General features: G+C 34.5%; 1 protein-coding gene across 6 annotated transcripts in view; it reads right to left on the bottom strand.

Moving 5' to 3' along the window:
- The window catches only part of trh (PAS domain-containing protein trachealess), a 941,131-nt gene that overhangs the window by 58,539 nt on the left and 855,512 nt on the right, over positions 1 to 27,080 (bottom strand). For all 6 annotated transcript variants that reach the window (XM_081758675.1, XM_081758674.1, XM_081758676.1 and 3 more), the window contains 3 exons: positions 23,044 to 23,123; positions 17,844 to 17,933; positions 8,364 to 8,532 (listed from right to left, as the gene is read on the bottom strand). In XM_081758675.1, coding sequence (XP_081614801.1) covers positions 8,364 to 8,532; positions 17,844 to 17,933; positions 23,044 to 23,123 — 339 coding nt within the window. The remainder of the gene's footprint in view (positions 1 to 8,363; positions 8,533 to 17,843; positions 17,934 to 23,043; positions 23,124 to 27,080) is intronic.

Here is a 27,080-nt window from a genome sequence, read left to right as displayed (position 1 = left end):
CACATGGCAACGCTTTCTCCATGTTTCAGCCATTACAGTTTCGACACATGGTATAAACATACATTTTAGTTTTCGAAATCATATTTTAAATGGTAGTATCTTCTATATGTTTGGAAGGCATAGTCAAGAGATTGGAGGAATTTACACAATTTTGCGTTGATGACTAATGGAGATGTAATCTAAATAAAATATGAGCACGGAACAAAGTAATTGAAACTTAGTTGTGATAAAGGACCGAAACCTTCAGTTTTTCGTTTTACCAATGGCATAATATACGACTATTTTGATATTAAAATAGAATCTCCGAAGTATGTGCGTAATGAATATTTTTTAATTAAAAATATTCATATGACTAATATGACTTCTGCGCGTTGGAGAATTTTTCGTCTACAGAGAGTACCGAAGTTTCAGATTACAAAAGCAAAGTGCATTTTACTAAAATATTTCCATTATAACGGAAAAGAAACTCCTCATTTTGTAAAACGAGTGTGATTAGTACGACATTTTGGTGCATTATTTTACAATCTGTCATCTAGTGATTTTCTTCTCAACTCGTGGCAAGACAAGCAACTCGACTTGTCTAGCCAAACAGAACTACTTGTATGCTTGCAAAGAATGAAGTCTTCTGGGAAGTGGCCTAGGTGATGTGTGACTATACGCGGATGGAAAATATAGAATAGTTTCACATTGGTGATATAAATTATTGTCTGTATTTGTAAAGGGCTCCTGCAGGAATTTATGATAATTTTGATTATGTAATATTCATTTTAAAACTATTAATGAATCGTGCGCTAACATTACAGTTAAATTTCAAATAATAAATTGCAATATGTTTATGCAAACCGTTTTCAGCATTGTGACGAGCTCACCTGCTATAGAATATTTAATTAATTGTTTCAAAAGGACGCACCTTCATAATTGAATGGTCAAAAATAAAGAGCTAGACTACTCAATCTAGAGATAGTTTTCAAAATAATGAAAACACCTGAAGTTTGCAAATGCAAGATGTATGAAAGTGAATAACACTGACAATGTGTGTGCAACAACTGGTCGTTGGTAGTTGCACTGGTCACCCTAATGCACCACTCCCTATATACCCAACTGAAATTCAAATCGTTCCCACAATGCAACGAGACTGATATCAGTGACCTTGCCTGCTGCAGTCGTAACTAATTGCATCACCCAGCGACGAAAATATGCTAGTGTTGCCCGGGGCAAGAACTCGTCTTACCGCTCCCTGACCAACCAAACCAAAACGCTCCCCGAAATATTTGCCTAATTTTGCGCCCTCCCAATCCAGCGCCCGTGGCACAAGCCCCGTTTGCTCTACTTAGTTACGTCACTGACATCGTCTGCTACTGGCAGTAGCTAATTGTATCACTGGCTAATTTTATTAAACCTACACCCTCTGAATAATTTGATTCATTCTTGTTTTCAGTAGTTGGTGCTTTCCGAACTGCTTTGGGTGGCGGCGCCACAATCTCCAGTCACGTGATTTAGTTTTAACGGGAAGATCAGCTGAAACATCTTATGTATGTATCTTCACTCTATGATTAGTTGAATGTTAAATGATTGTTTGCATCATGTCAGACGCGGTAGAATGGAGGCATGTGTTCAAGCAGGCCAATAATGGTGGTAATACAAGGGAGAACTTTCTGAGTATTGAAAAGCCCCACTTCTTGTGCTGTTACATGGTACAAATGTATCTAAAGTGAGCAGTGTATTAGGTGTGTTACAGAGAACAGTTGCCAAGGTCATGACGGTCTACACAACTCACGGTAAAACAACGTCGGCAAACAGTAATACTGGACGGAAGAGCAGCTTCATCGACAGCGATCACCGAGCATTGAAGAGGCCTGTAGAACGAATATGGCAATGATGACTGCAGAACTCATTAAAACAGCCTATTGTAACAAGACAGTCCGACGCGAGTTGTATAGGCAGAACATCCGGGCTCAGATTCCAATTTCCAGACTGCTGATCACTAGGCATGTAAGGAGGATTTTTTTTTGGGGGGGGTACAAATTCAATATAAGAATAAATTAAAATTTGTAAAAATCATCCCTAAAATTATATTAAATTTGCAGAAAACTAGGAATATCGGGGGAGATCCAGACCATTAGGATCCTTCCTGCGTCGCTCATGATCACAGCTAACAGCCCGATGAAAATGGTGCGAAGAACATGAAAAGTGTATCTCCGATTATTAGAAATATGACTAGAAGAGCCTCTTTAACCTTATTTCACACAAGTTTCGCACGTCTAAAGAAGTTTATGCTACAATCTGTCGTGAAATATAGCGCAGTTCTGTGATGGTGAGTCGTGATTTCCTGGTATTCCGTGGATCCTTTAATTACTGTCAATCAACATTGCTTGGTCTGTTCAGACGAAGGGTCTAATTCAAAATGAGTTTTCGTCAAAGCAACCCAAAATTTTTGTTTTACTTTGCAACATTCCATATTATATATAACCCTGCGATAAAACGTCAGTGTTGTTAATTTTGAGTTTGCGATCATCTTGCCTATTACGCACTGATACCCAAATCATTGGTTTGCGACTGGGAGCTCCAATTTTTCGTACAGACGCACCACCAAAAGTTCTTAACACACATGTTTTGGTGCATTCCAGTCTGCAAATGTTGAAAGACCGATAAGGAATGATGCTCATGGTTTCTTGAACATCGGAATGAATTACTTCACTTTTCCTGGTTCACCCTAATCCTCAGTTTTCAACACTATTGAACACCTGATGTGAGTTCTGGAACTCAAGACTTCGGCCCCCGCAGAACAGACAGTAGGCCTAACAGTGTGAAACACTATTGTAACCAACTGCCAACGTCGGGCCTACGTTCTAGCTGGGCGTTTTGCCGATTGCTAACCAACTTAATTGCCAACGTAACGGAAGGAAGGAAGTAAAATTACGATTAGGATTATAAGGTCGAAACTGTTGGATAAATGACGGTAAATTGTTAGGTTAGGTTAGGTTAGGCCAAAATATACTTTCAGCTACGTTGGGGCAATGTATTTTTCAACTTTCTTTTGGTAATAATAAATTCCGAACCATACCGACCATTAGTCTACAACACACGGCTTATCAAGTGTACTGTTAGGGGGAGCAGAAATACTCTTCCATCCTCACTGACGGAGTTGAGTGCTATATTGCATAAGGAATAGTACAATATTCCTCTGGACCATCCATAACTTATGCCTCCATTTCACGAGGAAACATGGGTGTTCTGTAAGCTAACTGTGGTCATACGTCCTATTAATTAGGTAAGTTACATATACTTTAAGTGTTATGATCATTTTGATCACCTGTAGCTAGACAATTCACTTGCAAGAAGTTTGGTTTATGAAAACTCCTCTCTAAACAGTATAATTAACCTGTCTGTTCGTGTGTCCGTCCGGGAGAATAAAACAATCTCAAGAACTACTTAATGAATCAACATCAATTTTGGACAAGATTTAGGCGGTTCAATTTTAGGAATCGAGTTCAGTAATGGAAGTGATCTATTCACAGAAGTGGCAAAAAAATCTAGCATTTCTAGTTTTAACGTTGATCCCTATCAAGAAAAAAAACTGTAATAGATAGCAAAAAGTAGTTGCTAAGTAGTTTTCTGCAAGCAATTAAGCGTCCTAAGAATATATTTCATCTCTACTCTTATCCCTCTACTAAAACTGGAAATGATGGAAATATTCCACTTCCGGTTTCTATGTTGCTTGAGAAAATATCACGCTATTCAAACCAAACCCCTTCACGTGGCGTACACGTGACACTGTTACTTCTTAAATATTTGCTTGGATTTAACGTCACTCCCATGTAACATGTACCTACATACTCAATTTAATTTGATTGGAATTAGAATCACTCATGCTCCCGTCAGATGCAACCAGTAAAACGTACAGAGAAAGCAAGCGAACAATCGTGAAAAAAGGAGCTTCTATTGTCGAAGGTAAGTAATGAATCCTTTTGCAGATAATAATAATAATAATAATAATAATAATAATAATAATAATAATAATAATAATAATAATAATAATAATAATAATAATAATAATAATAATAATAATAGCTAAAGAATTTGTATTCAAGAAAATAGCCACGAGCTGATAGCTACGAATCCCCTCAAAGCAATAAATTGCATTTAGTTTAAGTACAAGTGACCAACGTGATTCCACTCTGTTCTGCATTTACAAGATGTATTTATTTTTTTAAAACTCTTAAGTGGAAGTTATACATTTACTTTTATAGTTTTGTTTAATAGTTTGTCTCGTCTTGAAAATGCTATTGTAGTTTATGCGAGTTATCGGGGACAGACAAAAATCTTATAGAATCCAGTCTTGGAAAGTAACGTGACGAAGTAACGCGTTACTTTTTAAGTAACGTACACTCATGTCCAAAATTATTGTCGCATGTCTATAAATATGTAATTCTAGGCATATAATTTGATAACGAATTCGCTCGGTATTTCTTATAATGTTAGTATGTGCATAATCGGCAGACATATGTAAGTGGCAAATTTCATGTCAAAAGAGCAGTAAAAAAGAACAATAAAACGAAAATAAAATTTTCTTGTCCATTTAGCAACATTTTATTTTACTCATTATAATTTTCATATTTATAATTATTTTTCTATGAAATTTAAAACAAATATACATTTCCCGATTATACACACAGTATCCTGCAAAATCATTATCAAATTATATTCTTACAAGAAGACAGTTATAGATATGCGACAATAATTTTGGACATGAGTGTACCTAGTTTGCGTTACATCATTTCAGATGAGTAACTACAATATATTGAAAGAAAAGTTCTTTTCCTGTAAGTGAATTTCTCAGAATGGAGCATGAACTACGTCAATGACTACAGTCAGACATCGACACTCAGAGAAACAGCAGATCTTACTATTAGTGCCACTTGCTGTTTTTGGAAGACGAGAACAACCTCAGGGAAATCACGTGTATTGATTGCAAGCACGTGGAAGATTTTATCATAGATTTTGACAGCTCCAAATCAATACAGTCAGTGGAGTGAATTACGAGTGCAATGGTAATCTATTTTACGTTGATTGGTGTTGTTTTTTATACAGATGGAGAACGAAAATATTTTACCGTTCGAACACTTGAAAGAATACTTTTTCTCAAAAGCTGAGGGGGATGGTGGACTGAATTTAAAAGTGAAGTGTCCCGGGGAAAAAAATATTTATCAACAGCTAGGGTGCCATAATTAGCGATATACATCAAGGGGTTAATATGAATAAACTGTGTTCTGATGAGGTCTACTTTATTACTAGAAAATAGTTCGTTGATCGTATGTAATATTGGAGTTCTTTGAAATCAGTTTGCGTATCCTGGAGTACCATTGATTATAGAGTTTGAAACTAGCTTTAAGAAGCTTATATCGATTTAAGAGTTACTGGCAAGCTTTGATTTACCACCAGTTCATGTGTTCTGATTTTATTAGTTGTAGTGTAATGCTTCTCTATATTCTGTATTTTTAATTTTACAAATTAATATTGTTATTATTATATAATTAGTTTAGCAGAATAATAATAAGCAGCCATTTTTTTCCTAACGCAGTGTGGCATTTTAGTTAGTATTACATTATACGAAATGTTCAGATAGGTGTCAAGTAAGAAGTTGTTCTTGCATCTACATAAAGCATTTCAGAACGTGCAATGTTGCGTTTATAAAGTCAGCGAAGCACAACAAATTTCTAATAAATTAACTATCCGCATGAAAGGATATAGCGCCAGTACTATTATCGATCTACAATTCTAAACATTTACGATGATTGGGGAAAATAATAATAATAATAATAATAATAATAATAATAATAATAATAATAATAATAATAATAATAATAATAATAATAATAATAGTGGTAGTAGTACGGAAAACTGAAGTAATAAGATTTTTTTTACGTGAAGTTTCGGATCTAAAAGTAACGCGTTACTTTCGAAGTAGGCTAACAGTTACTTTTTTCGGGCAAGTAACGCATTACCTTTTAAGGAAAAGTAAAGTAACTTGTGATGCGTTACATTTTTACAAGTAACTTACCCAACACTGATAGAATCACCCGATTAAAATACATGTCTTCTAATACTAAATTACATGAACATAGAAGCTCATATAAGCTAAAGGGTATGAAAATAAAAACGTAAGTGAACTAGTCTTTAAAACAACGCAAGCTAAAGAACATGATCACAAAGCCTAGGTAACCTAAAGGGTAAGGAGTAAAAGGTTAGTAAGCTAACATTTAAAGTACGTCCGCACTTACATGAGCTACAGAGTATGATCGTAAAATTTACCTTAGCGACAAAGAATAGAACTAGAGTCACTAGAGCTAATGTTTAAAATACTCATGTGAGCTAGATACGATGGTCATAAACTGTATGTGGGCTACAACGTGTGCAAATAATAGCCTAAGTGAGCTAATGTTTAGAATAGTTAAGTAAACCACTGAGTATAAGTGTAAAAGCTTATGTGAGATAATTTTTAAAATACATATCCTAAGTATGTATGTTTCGAAGTACGTATTGATGCACACCGAAATGTGAATGAAAGATGATAATTTCGACAAAAAAAGTTTCAAACCCTTATGAACTGATTCAAAAGCCCTTATCATACAGTAGTCTGTGAGCAACTATTTATTCTACCTGGATGTTCCAGTGCAGCAAGTTCCAGGCAAGAAAAGACATGAAAACAACAGATAAAGCAAGAACACGACAACTGCACGGCACGCAAAAATCATCAATACCGATAGCAATCCAGGTGTCCGACAGAAATCGCTTTCCACAATCCATGTTTCACATTTACCGACATTGTTGATGGGATCTGAGTCAACGGTAGATTCGAACCCCTGCTGCTTCAACTCAACACCTGCAGATAGCCTTATTCAATCAAAAAAACAGGAACAGGTTGTGATATATATATATATATATATATATATATATATATATATATATATATATATATATATATATATATATATATATATATATATGCTAACAGAGAAACAATTCTTTGAACGGACAAAGACCTGACCACTAGGAGCTTACAACACGAACTGAAGGCCGTTTCAACAGATCTATACCAAAGATTACAGTGCAGATACTATACAGACTGACAGCAACAAACACCTTACATTACATTGCGAAATTGGAAAATCACTTGGGCTACTAGATAATGGAAACATACGATTGGATTTCTTCAACTATTTATTATATATATATATATATATATATATATATATATATATATATATATATATATATATATATATATATATATATATATATATATTTCGCTTTCAAAAATTACGGCTCATAATTTAGAAAAACGCTACGCAGTTAAGGAACAAACTAGTTAGTTGGTTGCTGGTTTAGTTATCGTAATTTAAGGATGAAGAACGGTTTAAGCTTTAGCGTAATTAACAGTACAGAAATATTACATCATCGACGAATTTCTTTTTCTAAACGCAGACTGTGCAGAGACAACGAAAAATCATTACGTTTGGAAACGTATAGGCATAACTAGAGGGGCAGGTAGGGACAGACATCCCCCTAAAACAACACTGACCCCGTGAATTATTATAATAGAGGACGATAGTATGTTAAGTTTATCGCACTTTATTGATTTTGTGTTGCATTTAATCTTATATATTTAATCCTGACTCTATCTTTTTTTTTTCTCATAGAACTTTCAAGCCTGGCTGTTATAAAGTTGCTACTATACTATGCTAGTGGTTGTGGACTATTAAATTGCAGCTTTCCTCAGGTGACGAAACCTAAAACAGTGAAAAAGCGTCTTCTATTAAGTTACCAATCATAGTGCAAAAACAATAGACGCGTTGTTAACTAAATATTTACCATGAGTTGAAACAAGACAGACGCTTGAATAGAAACAAGACAGACGGATCTTTTCGAGACGAGACAGTTCTTCCGCGACACCTTTCCGAGACGAGACACCCTTTAATCTTGTCTTGTGGTCAACACTACTCAGATACCTAAACATAATATTGTTAACAAGATCTTCTGAAAGGTACTTTTATTTCTCGAAGTAAAGGGCCATGTCCTCCCCATTGCCAACCTTTTTTTAAATTACGCCATGTTGAAAAATACGCGTAATTCCCTTCTTTACTTAAATTCTATTTACAAAATACTATGAAATAAATGATTATTTTCCATTTTTTCCCCTCCTATAGCTTCAAAGTCTCTGAATTCAGGTTGTGACGATAAATTGACTAGCTGCGATTGTTTCAGCCACAAGGAAAGAATAGAAAACATTTACGACATAGCACTATTAGGAGAAAGCATAATACATAAACCAAGGATTTTTTTATTTTATTGCATGCTCTTACCGTCAGGGTTGGCCGTACCGGTGGCCGAGTTGACGCCTTCTTCGGAAGCGGCGCTGCTGGGTGAGGCGAGACTTTGTCCTTGCGCTAATCCGAGTCCCAACTGCTCCGCCAACTCCTGGTGGTCCTGGTGATGGATGTAATCGAACACGCTGCTCCCCGTCATCTCCACCTGCAACACACACACACAAAAAAAAAGTCACATATGCGTCAATCGACGAATAAGAAAATATATTTTAAAAGGCAACAAAAATAAACGTCTTTGATACAAAGGCCGCTATGAAGGTATTTCTTTAAGGGTAACGTAAAAGTTATTAGACTTTGCACTTCGTAATCTGGAAGTCCCAGGTTCGAATTCTGCTGCTATCTGTCTTTTGAATATTTTTCTTCATTTGGTCTTATTAGGCAACTACTGTGTTTCGGTTGTGCCCAGCAGGCTCAGACCGACTGCCTTGAAGCTATATAAATAAATATTTGACCATAGCCACCAAAAGGCTGATAATGTCAGTAGTTGTAATTCTGCAGTTAGCACTGCACAATAACTATAGTCCATAAAATATTTGTTAACCCCGCATCATTGTCCAAACACCAAACAGCCGTTGTGTATTTTGGTTAGTTTTTTTTTTCGCGTAGGTGGTGTTGTGGGTTCTTTTCTGTTCTAAGGCCTACCGCTCACTGGCGACAAAACAGTTGCGCAACTATCTTGTCACTGTTGCCTACAGTCAGCAACTTCACGGAGACAAAAACATTTTTGTTGCCACACCCTTGCTCACTGCCAACGGCAACAGAAAATATGCCGGGCATTTGATATCACAATTTGGCGGGATTGGACACAGTACGATGGACTTCGAAGAATGTGTTATTGCTTGTGAGCTAATGCTGAATTTACTGGGTGCATCTTATTTACAGTGACAGATTGCTGAAGGAAAAATTTTACACCTTAATAGTTATTTACGCAATTATCCCTCGAAGTTCTTTAGCTACTGTACAATGAATGTGATTACCATTGATGAACTATTGTCTCTAGTATCGCAGCATAACTTAATAATAATCAGACCGCCTGATGACATTTAATATGTTCATTTAGTTGTACTGCGATATCACATTCAAAACCTAATAGTGCTCGGTGGTAAAGGATCACCACTTCTGGTGCATAAGGTCCCTGGCTCGATCCCAGCTCGAACCAAGTGGGATTTATATCTGAATATTCTTGCACACTTTTTTTTATATATATAATGTTGGGCGTTTCTTTATTTTCTTCATTAATTTTTCATTGTCTTCATCGCTAATTAAAGAAAAATTAGCTTCCATTGCAAACACTTCTTTTCACATGCTACACACGGAACAAATTATGCGAATGTGTGAAAAAACTTGTAGAAAACATTATGTTTTTATCTCCCTGCTTGAAGGCACTTCAGCAACTTTTCTGCCGACGTCGCCGCAATAAGCGGGCTTTTGTAAGACTCGATGAATTTTTAATTGTAGCGCAACTATTCCGTCGCCGAGCTGTTGTCCTACTTGGCGACACCTCGGCAACTTTTCTGTCGCTATTGCCTCAGTGAGTGGACTCCCATAAGTCCTACCGCTCACTAGCGACAAAACAGTTGCGCAACTATCTTGTCGCTGTTGCCTAAGTCAGCAACTTCACGGCGACAAAATATTTTTAATGCCACACCCTCGCTCACTGGCGACGGCAACAGAATATTTGCCGGACACTTGATATCACAATTTGGCGGGATTGGACACAGTACGATGAACTTCGAAAAACGTGCTATTGTTTTGTGCGCTACTGCTGAATTTAAGAAGGAAGAGAAGAAGAAAAAAAATACTGGGTACATCCTATATGCAATGAGAGATTGCTGAAGTGAAAATTTTACAAGCTACATAGTGATTTACGCAATTATCCTTCGAAGTTCTTTAGCTATTGTAGAATGAATATGATTGCCTTTGATGAACTGTTGTTTCTAGTAGCACCAGCAATAATAAAGATAAACACAAACTTCAGGCTAGCTGTACCACATGATGAAAGGCTAATAGTGACATTAAGGTACCCATGTACTATGTGTGTATTAGATTGATTTACCTGTAAAATAACCGTTAACAGACCGCCTAATGATATTTGTCCATTTAGTTGTACTGCGATATCAGATTCAAAATCTAATAGGATTCGGTGGTAAAGCGCTCACCTCTAGTGCATAGGGTCCCTGGATCACTCGCAGCTCGTGCCAAGTGGGATTTGTGGTGAATAAACACCATGTGCATGGGTTTTCCCATTGCCGCTCACTTTCTTTATCCTGCCATCTCATTCATTCTCATCATCACAGCCTACCCGCATAACCATAGAACATAAAACTCTAAGGTTTCATTTCATTTTCATTTCAAAATGTAACAGACTCCTGTGTTATTTTTTTCTTGGCTGGAAAGCTTATTCCAGTTTCTTACAATAGCGAAACACACTTCGTCTAACAATTTCTTCTTTAAAGTTATATCTGAATATTTTTGCAAGCCATTTTTATATAACTCTGTGTGTTGTTCTATTTCCTCAATTTTTCATTGTCTTCTTCACTAATTAAATACATATATGTATTAGCTTCTGTTGGTAACACTTCTTTTCATGTGGTACATATGGAACGAACTGTTATGTGAAAAACTTGTAGAAAACATTTAATTTTTTCTCTCTCTGCTTGGAGGTATCTCGGCAACTTTTCTGTTGCTGTCGCCGCAGTGAGCGGACTCCCATAAGACTCAATGCATTTTTAGGGCTACCGCTCACTGGCAACATTTTGCCGGCAACTATCTTGTTGCTCTGGCTAAATACATTGACTCTTATGCGAATCCACTCACTGAGGCAATGGCGACAGAAAAGTTGCCGAGATACCTGCACGCAGAGAGATTAAAAAATAAATGTTTTCTACATTTTTTTTTCACATAACAGTTCGTTCCGTGTATAGCGCGTGAAAAGAAATGTTATTAATGGAAGCTAATACGTTTATGTCTTTAATTAGTGATGAAGACAATGAAAAATTGAGGAAAAAGAGAAACACCCAACATTATATAAAAGAAGTTTGCAAGAATATTCAGATATAAATTTAAGAAATAAATTGTGGGAGGAAGTGTGTTTCGCTGTTGTAAAGAAAACTGGAATGAGCCTTCCAGCCAAGAAAAAATAATCCAGGTAAATTATTCGATAATTACATATCGCTGTCACGCTACACACTACTATTTTTATTAAGTTCCCACAACTACAAAAAAGTCATAAAATTATCAGTCTCAATTTTATTTACACTTCAAAAGTGACAAAAAAAATCAACTGGACAGTATAAAAATGACTGAATTTAAAACGTGAAAAGTACGCGGAAAGAACAAGGAAAGCCAATTGTTATTTTATGGCTATACGCAGAACATTTGAGAGTACAGTCATGGTACAGTGTTGTCGGATTGCAGCTGTTTCGTTTTGTTAATACAGTCATTTTATATTTTCGTTGTTACATTTTAATTCGAATAATTGTTCCCTTTCGTATTATAGTTATTTACGACGTACAATGCTCTTATTTTTAGTCACTCATTCACGCTACCTTCAAAGTTTGATAGCATTCGCTTATTTAGGATATATATATATATATATATATATATATATATATATATATATATATATATATATATATATATATATATATATATATATATATATATTGCTTCTAAAAATTGCAAGGACATTTTACAAAATCTGGTTATAATAATGTTATATCTGTGATCTGAGTCCCTCGCATGCCCCCATTGTTAATCTCTTCAAATTATTTAGTTCCGCATTTCAGATGGGTGTCCCGCTGTAGAACTAATTTCGCAGGACACTCATGTCTGCTTTGAACTTATGGAGACTTCAACACACCTGAAAACCTATGCACGATTATTCCGAGTGTGAATTAACAAACCAGTATTTCTTATGACCATGTTAAAAGTGCCAACGCCAGAATACATGTCTAACAGACCTTTTATACTAATTTGAGGACATTCAATCCACTCAATTTTGAGATTATTTTTCTCCAGGCCCCATGGCTGGACATGTTAAGAAAAGTAGTTCTCTTCACTATATAGCGTGTAAAATTCCCTTCAGCAATCTTTCACTGTGTATAGGATATATCCAATATATCTTTTTCTTCTTTTTTTCCTTCTGAAATTCAGCATTAGCACACAAGCAATAGCACATTTTTCGAAGTCCATCGTAGTACGTCCAATCCCGCCAAATTGTGATATCAAATGTCCGGCAACTTTTCTGTTGCCGTCGCCAGTGAGCGAGGGTGTGGCAAACAAAAATGTTTTGTCACCGTGAAGTTGTTGACTGTAGGCGACAGCGGCAAGATAGTTGCGCAACTGTTTTGTCGCCAGTGAGCGGTAGGCCTTAGATGTTGCCCAACTGTTCCATCGCCGAGCTGTTGCTCTGCTTGACGACACCTCGGCAACTTTTTTTCTTTTCTTCAATGTCTCAATTAAGTCGAGAAAGTTCTATAATAGTTTAATATAATTTATATATTTAACGAAAACAACATGGGAAATGTCTGATGGTTTAGCTGGTTATTAAGGCAGCGACTAGAGGAACGACCTCAACTACACTTAATTACATATCATCTTGTTTTGTTATCCTGTAAATTACTTTTTAAATAACATTATTATTTAATTTTAATAACTGTATCTTAAAACTACTTTTTTTTTTATTAAAAACTAAATACAACTATTATTTAAAAAGTAGTTCACGAGGTTGAGTTTGTGCTTCTAGTCGGCGCCTTAACTTAGATTTTGGGGGAAATGTTATTCTGGCAACACTGAAAATTCTTCAGGTTCATATTTGCTGTTGTGGAATAACATTAGCTATGATTGTGGTAAGTTGCATTTCATTATCTCCTTTCACTTAAGAAAAATATGCAAAATAAAAATAGTGAATTTTGTATCATTTTTAGTATGTCAGGCTCGTAATAAAACAACTTGTTTCTAGTTACAGCTTGATAGTTTGCTTTCTTCCTTGGCAAAATTTACAGCAAGTTTAACTTGCGATGAATAACGACACAAGATGATACAGCACCAAAAATTGGGAAATTCACATATCCTTAAGTTCGCATGGTATATACAGTGCAGCATTTAGAGAACGAGAACTTGAAAAAAAAATATTACTGTGAAGTTAGTTTTGGCGTGGAAAGTTATCATAGTGGTGATTCTTGAGTGTGACTCTGGAAACACGTACAGTGATGCGGTTAAGTATTGTCTGGTGTTGTGATACAGCGTCACCGTATAATCAATGGAAAAAGTGCATATCGAGTACTCTGCGCATTATAAGGAAAACTCCAACGGAAACAATTGAGGTGTCGATAAAGGTTTATGAGGACAATTGCCTTTCTTGTTGTCGTGTTTCTGAATGGCAGAGTCTGCAACAACTGAAATGATTGACAGGGTTCGGGATATTTTGAACGACCGAAATATTAGTCTCATGGTAGCATCGGACTTCGTGCGGTTAAATAAGGAAACTGTTTGTCAAGTAATAAAGAAAGACGTAAGAAAACGGAAGCTGTGTACACGTTTTGTGCTCCATTCTATAACGAAAGAACAGAAACCAGCAAACACCACACTGAACCAGGAAAGTGTTTTGTTATTACCACTAATAATCTTGCTCTGAGCTAATAATCTTGCAATATAAGACTTGATATTCACTAAGCTTCCTAGTGACTATAGTATATTTAGCCTACGCGTCTTTGTCGCGGGGAGACCCGATTTCGATTCCTGGCGGGAGCTCACCTGGTTTGCATGCCATGTTAAAACTGTAGGTTTCCGTCTCATATAGCCTTGCTGCTGAACGGGACGCTGGAAACCTCAAAACAACAAACCAGCGATATTGGTTTAGTTTAACAAATAAAACTTTGAAATCCTATCCACAAAAATGACTTGTCTATTTTTGTCTACTTGTGGGAAACACATAAGACAACGTTTTTATGGCTTAAAAAAACACCTGATATAACATCACACTTCAAATTTAATCTATTATAAAGGCTTGATGCACGAAAATATTTATTTAAAAAAGGAGTATATTTTACGCTTATACGAGACAGGACACCATTAAATCCCCAATAAACACAATAGGACACATGTACAATTTTCTTTATATTGTATTACAGTACAATATTTACACTGTACACTGTATTGTATTACAGCTTTCTTTATATATTTACTACAATAGATACTTGTTTGTGGCAGTTAAAATGACCGTCAATCTTTTGCTATTAAGTAAACTTTGAATACTTATTTTTTCGATTATTTAGCGAAAAAAGAGGACACTGTATTGGATGTCAGCTGTAAATTGCATGTGTATTCGTAGCTTTTTTACATTTTGAGGAGAATAGCGTTGCTTTCAAATAAACAACTAGATTTTTTCTTTTCTTATTAGTATTGCTTGTTTCTTTATGAAGAAAGATAATTGTATACTAGTACCCCCTAGTGGTAGAAATACGAATCATAAAGCTTTCAGAACTTTTTATCTTTCTTTGTTATATGTATCTTAAGACTCCAAAGTAACCTGACTCCTTAAACTGACATCAATTATGATGCCGTGGTAATGTGTTACAGTGTCTGTTCTGCTGTACTCCACGCACATTTAAAGTCTCGCCCCTCCCTTCTCGTGCCCTCCACATAACATAGCTACTATTGCAATCCGGTAGCCATGTTCCCAGAACACCAAGGCCTCGTCAGGAACAGCAGCAAAGCTATTGATTGTAAGCCTGCCACATTACGAATGGAAGACATCGCTTGGCGTAGGCCTACGTGAGGAGCATCGAACACGAGCTCTTCCCTTTCTACTTCGTTCTCCAGCTACAATCACCCTCCCTTCCCCCCTACCTCAGCCCCATCCCCCGGTTCCAAGGCTAAAATACTTGCTCTCCACCCACGTTGTAGCACGGGGCGAACACTCCCACCATAGACAAAGCTCCAGAAAAATGGTGTAATTTCCCACGATTTTTTTTTCCTATAGTTACTCCACCCCAACATTTTTTTTTCGCAAAGAATATTCGTATTCTTTCGCGACTTAACACACTGGCAAAAAATACAGTCAAAGGCATTCAATTGTATTTCTATCATGTATTAAAGATAACCAGTAATTCTCTCTTCTTTTTTCATTTTTGGATAATATTGCAAAAATTTCAACAAATAAAATAGAATATTATGACAGAACTTAATAGAAACTTAAAAAATATATATATAATGTCATACTTAAACACACGAGATAAAATTAAATTAAATTTCTAGTTTCAAGCTTCACACTTATGCCATCTAGGGTAAAAGAGACGAATGTACCATTACGAAATTATTGGTAGAATGATAACGTGGGAGGAAACCCACAGTTACGATATTACCCTATACAAATTTTCATGTCCTATAGAGGAGCCAGCAAGATAAGATCTCTGACAGGTCACAGCTGCGTTGCCACTACTCATGTATCAAGGCTGTTTCGGTGTATCTATAATGGCAGTTTTCTTAATAGTGTAAAACAGAGTAACCGTGGTTGGCAACACTAGCACCATAGGCTCGAACCAGAGACCCCTTATGAGAGACAAGCATTCTACCACTAAGCAACCATGTCCCCATTTAAACATGTGGTCTCATATATATATAGGTTGTTTCAAAACAGCACCGACAACGTTTGGGAGGTGAAGATAAGACAAAAGGTATAGAGCAACCTGGGTGCACAAATGCTTCCTTTCGGAGTTATAGGCTACCGAATAATAGACCGTTTAAAATCTAACCAAACTTTTAAATATTATACTTGTTAATATATTTAATGTTAATTATACTTGTTAATATATTTCTTTGTGGTGGGCAAACACCGTGTGCGTGGATTTTCTCGTGGTTCTCCCGTTTCCTCCCACTTTCTTCATTCCACCATTTCATTCATTTCATTTCAACCATTTCTCTCATCATCACCGTCTCCTTTAGCCTAACCGGCACAACCGTGGGACGTAAAACTCAAAAATTTCATTTCATTTCATTGTTAATATATTTGAAAACTCTAGTTAGACTTTTAAATATACGTACTTGGAAACTTAATTAGATCTTAGAAAATATTTTTAAAATAGCTAGTGTGACCTTTAAGTATATTTTAAAAATTTAATTATTTTTTAATATTATGAAATTAGTTAATTTCTAAACATTTTAGAATATCTAGTTAATCTTTCAAATATATTTAAAACACCTAGTTAGGTTTTAAATATTTTTAAAATATCTGGTTGGACTTTTAAATATCATTAAAATATCTTATTAGATTTTTAAATATCTTTCAAATATTTAGTCAAGCCTTTGAATATAGCTATAGATTTCTTAAATTTACCTATCAAGAGTTTCAAATATTTTCAAACTAGACGTTTTAACATTTTTAAAATATCTAGTCCCGTTTATGATAATATCTATTTTGATTTTTAAATATTTTTAAAGCATCTTGTAAGGTTTTCATTTTTTTTTTCAAAATACATATTTCTTCAATATTATTAATCATACACTTGAAACTTAGTCGATTTAAAAAAAATGTGAAAAGAAACATCTGAAACAATAATGAAAATTTTAATTCTTTCATCAATACGAAGTACATGCGCAATTTTAACATTAAATCTCAAGTTAAAATAATAATTTAAAAAGGGAATTTTAAAAGAAGCATTTGAAATGATAACAATTGAAATAATAATTCATCGTTTTCTTCTTTTATCTTCTCTTTGTTTCACATTCGTACCAAGACAATTTTTTCCCTGTAAATATCCCAACTATTTTCTTATCTTCCTTTTAACTACCTCCGTAATTAATATTCTCTTGCTACTTTTCGCTAACACTTCCTCGTTTGTTTTGTGTTAGTAGATTTCTATGCTTAACGGTGTTGAGTACCTGCCTATTAATTTATATGAGGAACTACTCGTCTCACTTAAATGAAGGTGGATTTCTAATAACGTGGTTTTACTTTTCTCTTCTTCATGCATATTTAAATATCCTTTGGCTTCTGAAAATTATGTTTTAGTATATATAAACTAATATTACTTAAATTAGGTTTCTTTACAGATATTAAACATAGGAACACAATTTTATTTCCACGAAGTAAGATAGATCTAATAGCCCAAAATAATAAAACCAATAAAATCAATCTGTTTAAATTCCTGTTCATTTGAAAGAAAATAGAAGAATATTTCCACGTATGAGTGAATGAGCTTAGAAAATTATTCTATACGTGAACAAACTTGTAAGTACAGAAAACTATGCTTCATGAACAGAAAACTACTATTTTCGTGAACTACTTGTAAGTACAGAAAACTATTGTTTACGTAAACAAACTTGTAAGTACAGCAAACTATACATGAAAAATAAACATGGGAAAAATAAACATATTCAACATCCTTAATATTGTTAGACTTAGTAAACTCAAAAAATAATTATTTCATAGAATTGTATTTTAGGGAATCTTACCTGCGAAAGCCCCAGGTATATCGAAACGGTTTCTGATATGTACAAGAATCGTCCATCGGCTGCCAATGCGAAGGCAAAACCGTCCAAAGACTGTAAAGAAAAAGGAGAGAGACAAGATAAGATTATTGCAAATAACCTCGCAATTTTAAAAGAACGTGTAAAATGTAGAAAAAGTAATACACAAAACTTGTTTTTCCATGGGTGGCGGATCATCCATTCTATAGATTATTCGTGGTGTTTCCATTTTTCGCTCTTAGTTTGCAAAATGTTATTCAGAAAGGAAGTAGAAGAAAATTAATTTTAAAAAACAGTAGACTGATTTTTTTTTGTGTGTGAGAGAAAGTGAAACAACAAACTTGTAATGAGTTTGGGGTCTAACGTCCTTTTCAGCAGTCAGATTATATGAAACGTGAATTAACTTGTAAGTAGAGAAAACTAACGTTTACATGAACAAACTTGTAAGTAGAGAAAACTATTATTTACGTGAACAAGCTTGTAGGTACAGAAAACTACTGCTTAAATGAACAAACTTGTAAGTAGAGAAAACTATTGTTTACATGAACTTGTAAGTACAAAAAACTATTGTTGACGTCAGCAAACTTGTAAGTATAGAAAACTATTGTTTTGTGAACTTGTACGTACAAAAAACTTTTGTTTACGTGAACAAACTTGTAAGTAGAGAAAATTATTGTTTACGTGAATAAACTTGTAAGTACAAGAAACTACTGTCTATTAAGTCCTAATTGTATATGTAGGCCTCCTAGTGTAAATAAAAGTTGTTCAAAAACATGGGAATGCAAATTTAATGAAAATGTACAACCCACGGGAATGCAAATTTAATAATTAATAATAAGTTAATTAATCGTTAGCATTCAGTTAGACCTATTCGTGAATATTTGTTACCCAATTGTTAATCCTACTTTCAGTAATCAGTTATTCTTTTCAAAATTACGCAGCCCCTGATATTTGTAAGACACAGTGATTTGTTTTCATTGCTTTTATTTATACAGTTGGAAAGCGAGTAATTAAAATCTCGATCTTGAAGTCCGAGATACCATTTAATTTACAATTATTACGATTTGCTGAATCTAGCAATTTTTCTGATTATCAATATAATTTCATCACGAAAGAAAGACTATTCATCCATATGTGACTGTAACTTATGACTTTCATTATTTGAAATCACACTTACTTTCCAGAACCAAAATTCTGAAATGAAGTTGTTCCGTAAAGAATGCAACTTATTTCATGTTTGGAGTACGGTGGCTCAACGATAGAGCACTCAACTTTGGTACGAAGGGTTCCTAGTTTGATCTCAGACCATGCAGGGTTCTGGTGAACAACATCGTGCTCGTAAGTTTTTCCAGGGATTTCACGTTTCCTCCCTCATTATCATTCCACCAAGTGTTTGATATTCATTCAATTCATTAATTATCCGTTTCCTTTAACGTACAGGGGATATTCATGGGACGTAAAATTTAGAATTGTCATATAATTTTTATTTCGTATTAAGTATTGTCTATCTTCTTTCATAAATCACATTTTTTTTTACATTTTTCACGATTTTTGACTTCTTTATTCCCTTTTATGAGGAAATTAGAATAGAAATTCAAGATTATTGTGTCATGAATGGATTTTTTTTTGCACTTCTATAAAGTAACAAGCTTTTAATATTACGTCACAGTAAAAGTAAATCGTAGAAAGGGTTACTTTAGCAAAAAAGCACAACTTTTGATACTGTCTTTCACTTTCCTAATAATTTAAATATTGTGGTAAAATTATTAATTCACAGAGGCCTCTTCATCAGACTAACAAATTATCCTAAAATAATTGAGATGTTTGATGTAATAAGGGCGTAAGCGAGTATGTGGCTTATGCATGCTTGTTTAGCCTCCTGGTAACATTTTAATTCAACATCGGAATAAAATGCTGTATATTACATTGTTTTATGTAAGAAAAAAGCACTACTTAAAGTTTGTGGCTTTTGCCATGCTTGTTTAGCCTCCTGGTAACATTTTAATTCAATATCGGAATAAAATGCTGTATATTACATTGTTTTATGTAAGAAAAAAGCACTACTTAAAGTTTGTGGCTTTTGCCATGCTTGTTTAGCCTCCTGGTAACATTTTAATTCAATATCGGAATAAAATGCTGTATATTACATTGTTTTATGTAAGAAAAAAGCACTACTTAAAGTTTGTGGCTTTTGCCATGCTTGTTTAGCCTCCTGGTAACATTTTAATTCAATATCGGAATAAAATGCTGTATATTACATTGTTTTATGTAAGAAAAAAGCACTACTTAAAGTTTGTGGCTTTTGCCATGCTTGTTTAGCCTCCTGGTAACATTTTAATTCAATATCGGAATAAAATGCTGTATATTACATTGTTTTATGTAAGAAAAAAGCACTACTTAAAGTTTGTGGCTTTTGCCATGCTTGTTTAGCCTCCTGGTAACATTTTAACTCAATATCGGAATAAAATGCTGCATATTACATTGTTTTATGTAAGAAAAAAGCACTACTTAAAATTTCAACATCGTTTTTGTCCAACTGCATGTTTCAGACTTTGCATCAAACTCCTCAATTTTGTTATGTAGTAAGTAAATAAGAGAGAATCTCTTAAATTTGAGTTTTTTCACGAGTAAAATTCAAATTTAAATTTATGCTTATTAGACAAATCATTAGTTCTCTATCATAAATTATATTTATTTTTTTAATGTTTATCTAGCCTTGAAGAAGGTATAATAAAAGTTGGGTGAGACATTTATAAATGTGGTACACGATCAAATAATTAGTAATAGAATAAATTTCGTTAGTTTTTTGCTAGTATTTCTTAATTCGATTGCTTGTAAAGATAGACAACTCCGTGGAAGTTATATATAAAAAGAGAGTTTGGGTTTTGAGTCTTCGTGTTTTTATACAACACGGACGTTATAGGTAGGGCTGGTGCTATTCTGGTAGCGGTTCAGATCTTACATTATGCCGTAGGCTCACGTCTCATATAGCCTCGGCGCTCATAGGGATGTTAAATTCCAAACCAATCACACAACCCAACGAGATTATTTCTAATTTTCTACAGCGGAGTTCGCTACCTTCCAGTAGCCTCTCACGAGTCAATATAAATAATTCTTAAGTTTATACAGATATTGCTCATATGTTATTGCATTTGAAACATACAAGAGAAAAAAGTCTGCATGACTTTTAGAAGTCCAAATGACTTGAAACCGGAAAACTTGCATTTAATATAACGACGGCAATTATAAAGCTAGACACCAATGTAACAAATACACTAGTGTGCTTGATGTGTAGTGTCACTATAAAAGTATCCATACTGATACTTTAATTTAAATCGACACATTATTTTCGTTCTTAGCAGTAAAATACGTTTCATAACCCACGTTAGTCACAAGGGCCTACCAATTCCCGAATTATGCAACCTTGCAATACGTTAGGTGTGTTGCATATCTAACAGTAAAAATACATATTTTCCATCGGAAGGTCCTGGACATGAATCTTGCGGACGATCTGACTGATTTTAAAAAAGTATTCTGCTTGGTGCCATCATATAGTCACACATCAATTTCATTACAGATTTTCTTTTCAAGAATCGTTGTTACTTTTTGTATAAAATGGTTTTATACTTGGCTCTCAAGCTGTGTTAATAAATACTGTAAAACTCCTGCCCTGATAATAATACAAGTAATTATAAATTAAAAATGTTTCTCTACTCCTAAGGTTTAGTTGTACTCTGTATAAAATTTATTGCTGGTCACGCCTGTGGAAATGATCAATTTGTGATAACTTTTTCCGAGTTTTTTTTTATTTCCGTTTAAACTGCTAATAAAAAAGAATAAACTTTTAACTCTAATTTCTAGACTAAAATCAACGAATTAATTCGCGCATTATTTCACGTATAAAATAGATTTATTCTCTCTAATATTATCGAGTGTTTTCTTTTCTGTCATGTGGACTACATTGATTCTTTGGAAATTAGCACTATAGTTCTGCCCTTGGTCGGTGATTGCAAATAATCAATAAATTGTAAGTTATTTTTATTTAACAATTCTGCACATCAACATTAATACACTTCAGATATCATTATTTGCTCTGGCTATTATTTTGCTCTAAGCCACCACACTGAAAAGGGTCCAGGTCTAAACAGTCTGTGTCAAAATGTCCTGGGATCAAAACGACCCTGCAATGAAAGGGTCCCGAGACAAAAGTGCATGAGCCAGAACGGTCTTGCGTCAGAATGGTACTGCAACAAAAAGGGTCAAGTAGAAAGGGCCCAAGCCAAAATGGTTCTGCATCATAATGTTGCGTGCCAAAAGGGAACAACGACACTTATTTTCCCCACAAGCCTTCGGTATGATTACCATCTCGCAGAAGCTCATTATAAACCATAAATTGTTCCCTTCAAAGTAGTTTTATTTATTATTTAAAACAACAAATATCACTGATAAATCAGATCGCTTAAAACTTCATTTTTGTTGTACGCTTTTGTGCATGTATTACCTTGAAAACCATTCCTTTTATTTCCAATTCAAACCGTCCCTGCCTCAGAAAAGCACAACACAGGTACTTTTAAACACAGGCTTTTCTCCAATCGGTGGTCGAATTTGAGTTCAGCGTATCTTTCCAGCACCGAGGCTATATAAGACGTGGACATACAGCTTCATGCGAAATACAAACCATATAAGCTCCTGTTGCAAATGGCACATATGTCTTCCACGTCATTGACATTGGTCGATTTTCTTTCGGTGTTTTTCGAATTGTTGTTATTTTCATATTGGTTCATTCCTTGTTTTTAATTTTAACGTCCCACGATTATGCACTGGTGCTAAATAAGACGGTAACAATGACGTGGATGATAGTAGTGGAATGACTAAAGTAGGAGGAAACGAGAGAACCCCGAGAAAACCCAAACACACGCTGTTTATTCACCACAAAGCCCACTTGATGGGAGCTGGAATCGAACCAGGGATCCCACGCGCCAGAGATGCGCGCTGTACCATTGAGCCGCCGAAGCTCCAATTAATTCGACGTATTTGGAAATTTGTTAAATAAATATGCTCAGCAAAGCAGAAAATTTATCAAGCAAAACTTTAAAAATTCATAATAAATAAATGAATAAATAAAAACAATATATATTCTGTAGGATGGGTAACTCAGAAATTTGATAAATTATAATGTAATTACCTGAAGGATATGTGTTCCCTGGTGTTGTTCGAAAATTTCCATTGCAATTCCAGCAACAGAACGCGGTCTAATCGGGCCACCTGGAAAAAATAATAAAATAAAATAAGTATGAAATCTCTGGAAGTAAGAGAATATTGCTTTAATGTTACTTTTATGTTGGCACGTGCAAAATAAATTTGCTCCGAAAAAATCACCTTTGCAGACGCAAAGAAGATATATCATTCAAAGTTTATATATACACACACACAGATATATATATATATATATATATATATATATATATATATATATATATATATATATATATATTTATCCTTAACAAGATTTCCTATCCTAATACAAATATCAGAACATCCTTTCTAGATTAAAACTTGGAATGGTATTCCCACCCATGATTGAGATTGTGTGTCGCTTTTGTATGGACTATAACAATGTTTGGAATTAGATCTAAGTTTCATATGTGTCGGTGAGAGAGAAAGAAAGAAAGAAAGAAATTGTAAGTAATCCTCAAAGCATAGGATTTTCTTTCCTTCTCTTCCAACTGCAATCTCCAAATTCTTTTTCTTCTTCTTCATTTTCTGGACTTTCCATCAGCACTCAGGATTGGAAGGGAGAGTGCTGCAAATCCCTGTCTTGACTTTCATTAGCTGCGACCAAATAAGAGTCCGGGAGGAGGAGGAGAAACCAGAACGAAATAAACACAATGTACTTTTTCATTTCTTTTTATTTTCTGTATTAAAATGTTGTGTCTGTATTTTTTATATTTGTTTTATCTTCAAATAGAACTTTCGTTTTAAATTAAAAGTATAAACAAGAATTAGTTACTTTGAATATTATCTTAAAATTTAACTGTAAATCTCTCAACTATGCTAAGGGACAGCGTTTATGGCATTTGACGGCGTCGCTTCGACTGCCCTTTAAACAATGTTAACAAACAAGGGGGTTGTAGTGTTATCACGTTTTTGTTCTTAAAAAATAAATGAAAGATTGACAATGTTTTACTGAGTCCATAATGTGCTGTAGTGTCCCTGCTTAACTACGCACCTTTACCACATGGCACCGTCGCGTTACAGACTTCATTTCATTCGATTAGTCCACAGGCCATAAACTGTGTCACATACTTTAGTAGTAACAAAAGATCTCTTATGTTTTACGAAATAGATTTTTTATATAGAATCACACGAACAAACAATTCCGAACCATAAAAGGAAATTACCTACATAAGTAAATTCTGCTTACAATAGTTTGGAATCTCGAAAACAATAGGCGTTAAGAAATTTCATTTAAGTTAGGGCACTATAAATGACAAGGATTTGCAAATTCCGTTTGTCTTTGAATATTAAAGATAATAGCTATTAAGAAATACCGCTTTATATCCAATATTAAAGATAATAGCTATTAAGAAATACCGCTGTATATCCAATACCAAAGATAATAGGCCATAGGAAATTATGTGAAGTACTCATGATAATATAGGTATTAGAAAACTTCTTTAGATATGAGTTGCCGAAATTATTTTATAGCAGCATACGAAACTACTATTTCATTCTTCTTTGATATTAATTTATGGCAGTTTTATTTTGTAATTATAAGTAACGGAACAAAATGTACTCGTGTGTCTGAGGAGCCATGTTCTTTGTATGAGAATTGTTCGGGGTTCGATTCTAGGTGCAAGAACAGAATATTCGATGTTGAACATCATGAGGCAATTGGGAAAATATGCAATAATGAGGTAGTGAATTTCTATCTAGAAAGTTAGGCGTAACAGAAGTCCGATCCGACGTACTACCATAAATAGCGTTTGATGAGTTGTTAACTCTACAAAATGTATAGTACACACTGTAGAAAATAAAACACCATTTAAACACTTTTAGTACAGATGTTGAGGGGAAAAATTTATGAAATAGTGTTTATAAAGTGTGCTTCGCGAATCCAAATGCGTTCATTCTCCATGCTTGTATGATATATTTCAAACACTTCTCGGCAAACAGTTCGAAAACAAAGTGATGGCACACTTTGCAAATACATCTGGGACATAACTTGGAAAACACAGCATCTAAAAGGGGTGACTATATGTAATCTGGATGTGTTCAAAGATTGTCGGTAATATGTAAAGTGTCCTGCTGAGTCTAAGAGTAGTTTATTTATTTTTGCAGTGCACAAAAATAACATATTTATACCAATACGTAATGTATTGAATAAATCGTTATTTGTTATTGGTAATGATGAATCACCAAACTTTCTGTACAAAGTGTAATAGTACGAAAAAAATAATCGTCATTACTTGGTAACGTTATCAAAATTTATCTTAATTTTATGGATTGTCTCGTGTTCTCAATTATTATAGAGATCAACTGAGTTAAAAACTAAATATTAACTGCTTTCTACCCCAATTTTCTATCCAACTTACGCTAAATCTTAAACAAGACACTTAATCTAAAATCAGGTAGAAGACTTATACTGGTGTTCACATACATTTAGAAAGATGTATTCAGGATAAACTTAAAGTAGGGGAAACTGAGTAGTAACATTAGATGTTATATGATTGGGGACATTAATATCTTTTGGGCTCTGATTTAGAGACAAATAAAACCATTCTTCAAAGTGAACGCATAGTATCCATAATTTGATAATTTTTCAAAGTCAAGTTGAGGGAGGCGCAGAAGAGAAGCAATGCCAGTGCCTCGTGACCGATAATTTATGACCTTAGACTGGTCCAGATCTTCGATATGAGAAATTGATCCTTCTTTACTAAAGCTATACTAAGGAGACAGAAATATAGGCTATTTACTTCCCAGAAACAGAAATCCTGCAGCTCTGTAACGGGGAAAAAGAGGCGAGAGAAGGGGGCTCTGACGCTATATTTCACGCCTGACAGGTACAATATTACCCAATTGGTTCGCCAGATATGAGGTGTTAGGCTAGAAGCGTCACATCTGTGCCTGAAGTCCCGCAGTGGCCGTGGTCCCTTATTTTCCCTCTCTTCTTCTCCATCTTTAGGGAACTTCCCGTTCTATCTATGGTTCTTCTTCCTCTATCTCTCCCTCTTCCTCAACAATTCCCGTTAGCCATGTCGTAATATACCATAGAAAGTTTTTTTTCTTTCTTTCTTTCGTTTTGTCTTGGAAGTCTTCGACCGGTGTAACATACCGCTTCATATGTTGCAATTTTATTACGACAAGGCTGCGAATCTATCACGTTGTCTAAACCTTCCAAATTTCTTTCTTTTTTTCTCCCTGCAATCTTCCACCAGCGCACAGTTCTACAAAACATCTAAGGATGCATCTGTGAAACGACAAAAATATATACACAATTTGTTGCAGCTATTTCTTGTCGGCGAGGTGGTACTATAATAAAAAGTAGCTCAGTGATACAGCACTTATATCTAGAACGAATGTTTACTCTTCGAACAAACTCATGCTAACTGAAGTACATACGCAATTAAATACACTGAAGTACATACGCATTCTAAATATCTTAAATTTAATTCTATTAGAAAAGTTAAGAGAATATGTTTCATATTTTTGGTCATATTTTATTTTATGATGATGATCGTATCTTTATGATTCTTTTTAGATAGTTAATTGAAATTTTGATCAGAGTAGAGACCCCTGTCCCCCTGGAAGCTTGCTACTACAGACCCCCAAAGTTTCCCCTTCCCCCTTAATCCGGCCCTGATCCAAATGGTATTGGATAACAAATATAGTAGCGAATATTACTTAGAAAATATAGGAATAAGAGTGTCGATTTATATTGTTAGGAATCGATCGACATTGGTACACCAAATTCAAAACGTGAAATATTGAGAAGAGTGACAGTGTCTTACAGCAATTTAAAATGAACATATGTTACAAGAAATGACAGAGCAATTCTTAGAATTAAACTGTTTTAACTTTATGTCAAGGGGTATAATTGCCAATCTTGATTTTATTGTTATTTTTATGTATCTTCAATGTATGTTTACATTATAATCTTTTATTCGAAGAGCTAATCTTTTATATTGACATATGACAATAGGTGATCAAGATTTTTTGCAT

The sequence above is a fragment of the Thermobia domestica genome, chromosome 5 (assembly GCF_964235325.1).
Source record: "Thermobia domestica chromosome 5, izTheDome1.hap1.1, whole genome shotgun sequence".
Taxonomy (NCBI): domain Eukaryota; kingdom Metazoa; phylum Arthropoda; class Insecta; order Zygentoma; family Lepismatidae; genus Thermobia; species Thermobia domestica.
Note: the sequence above shows the minus strand (reverse complement) of the source record. Positions and strands in the feature narration are given on the sequence as shown.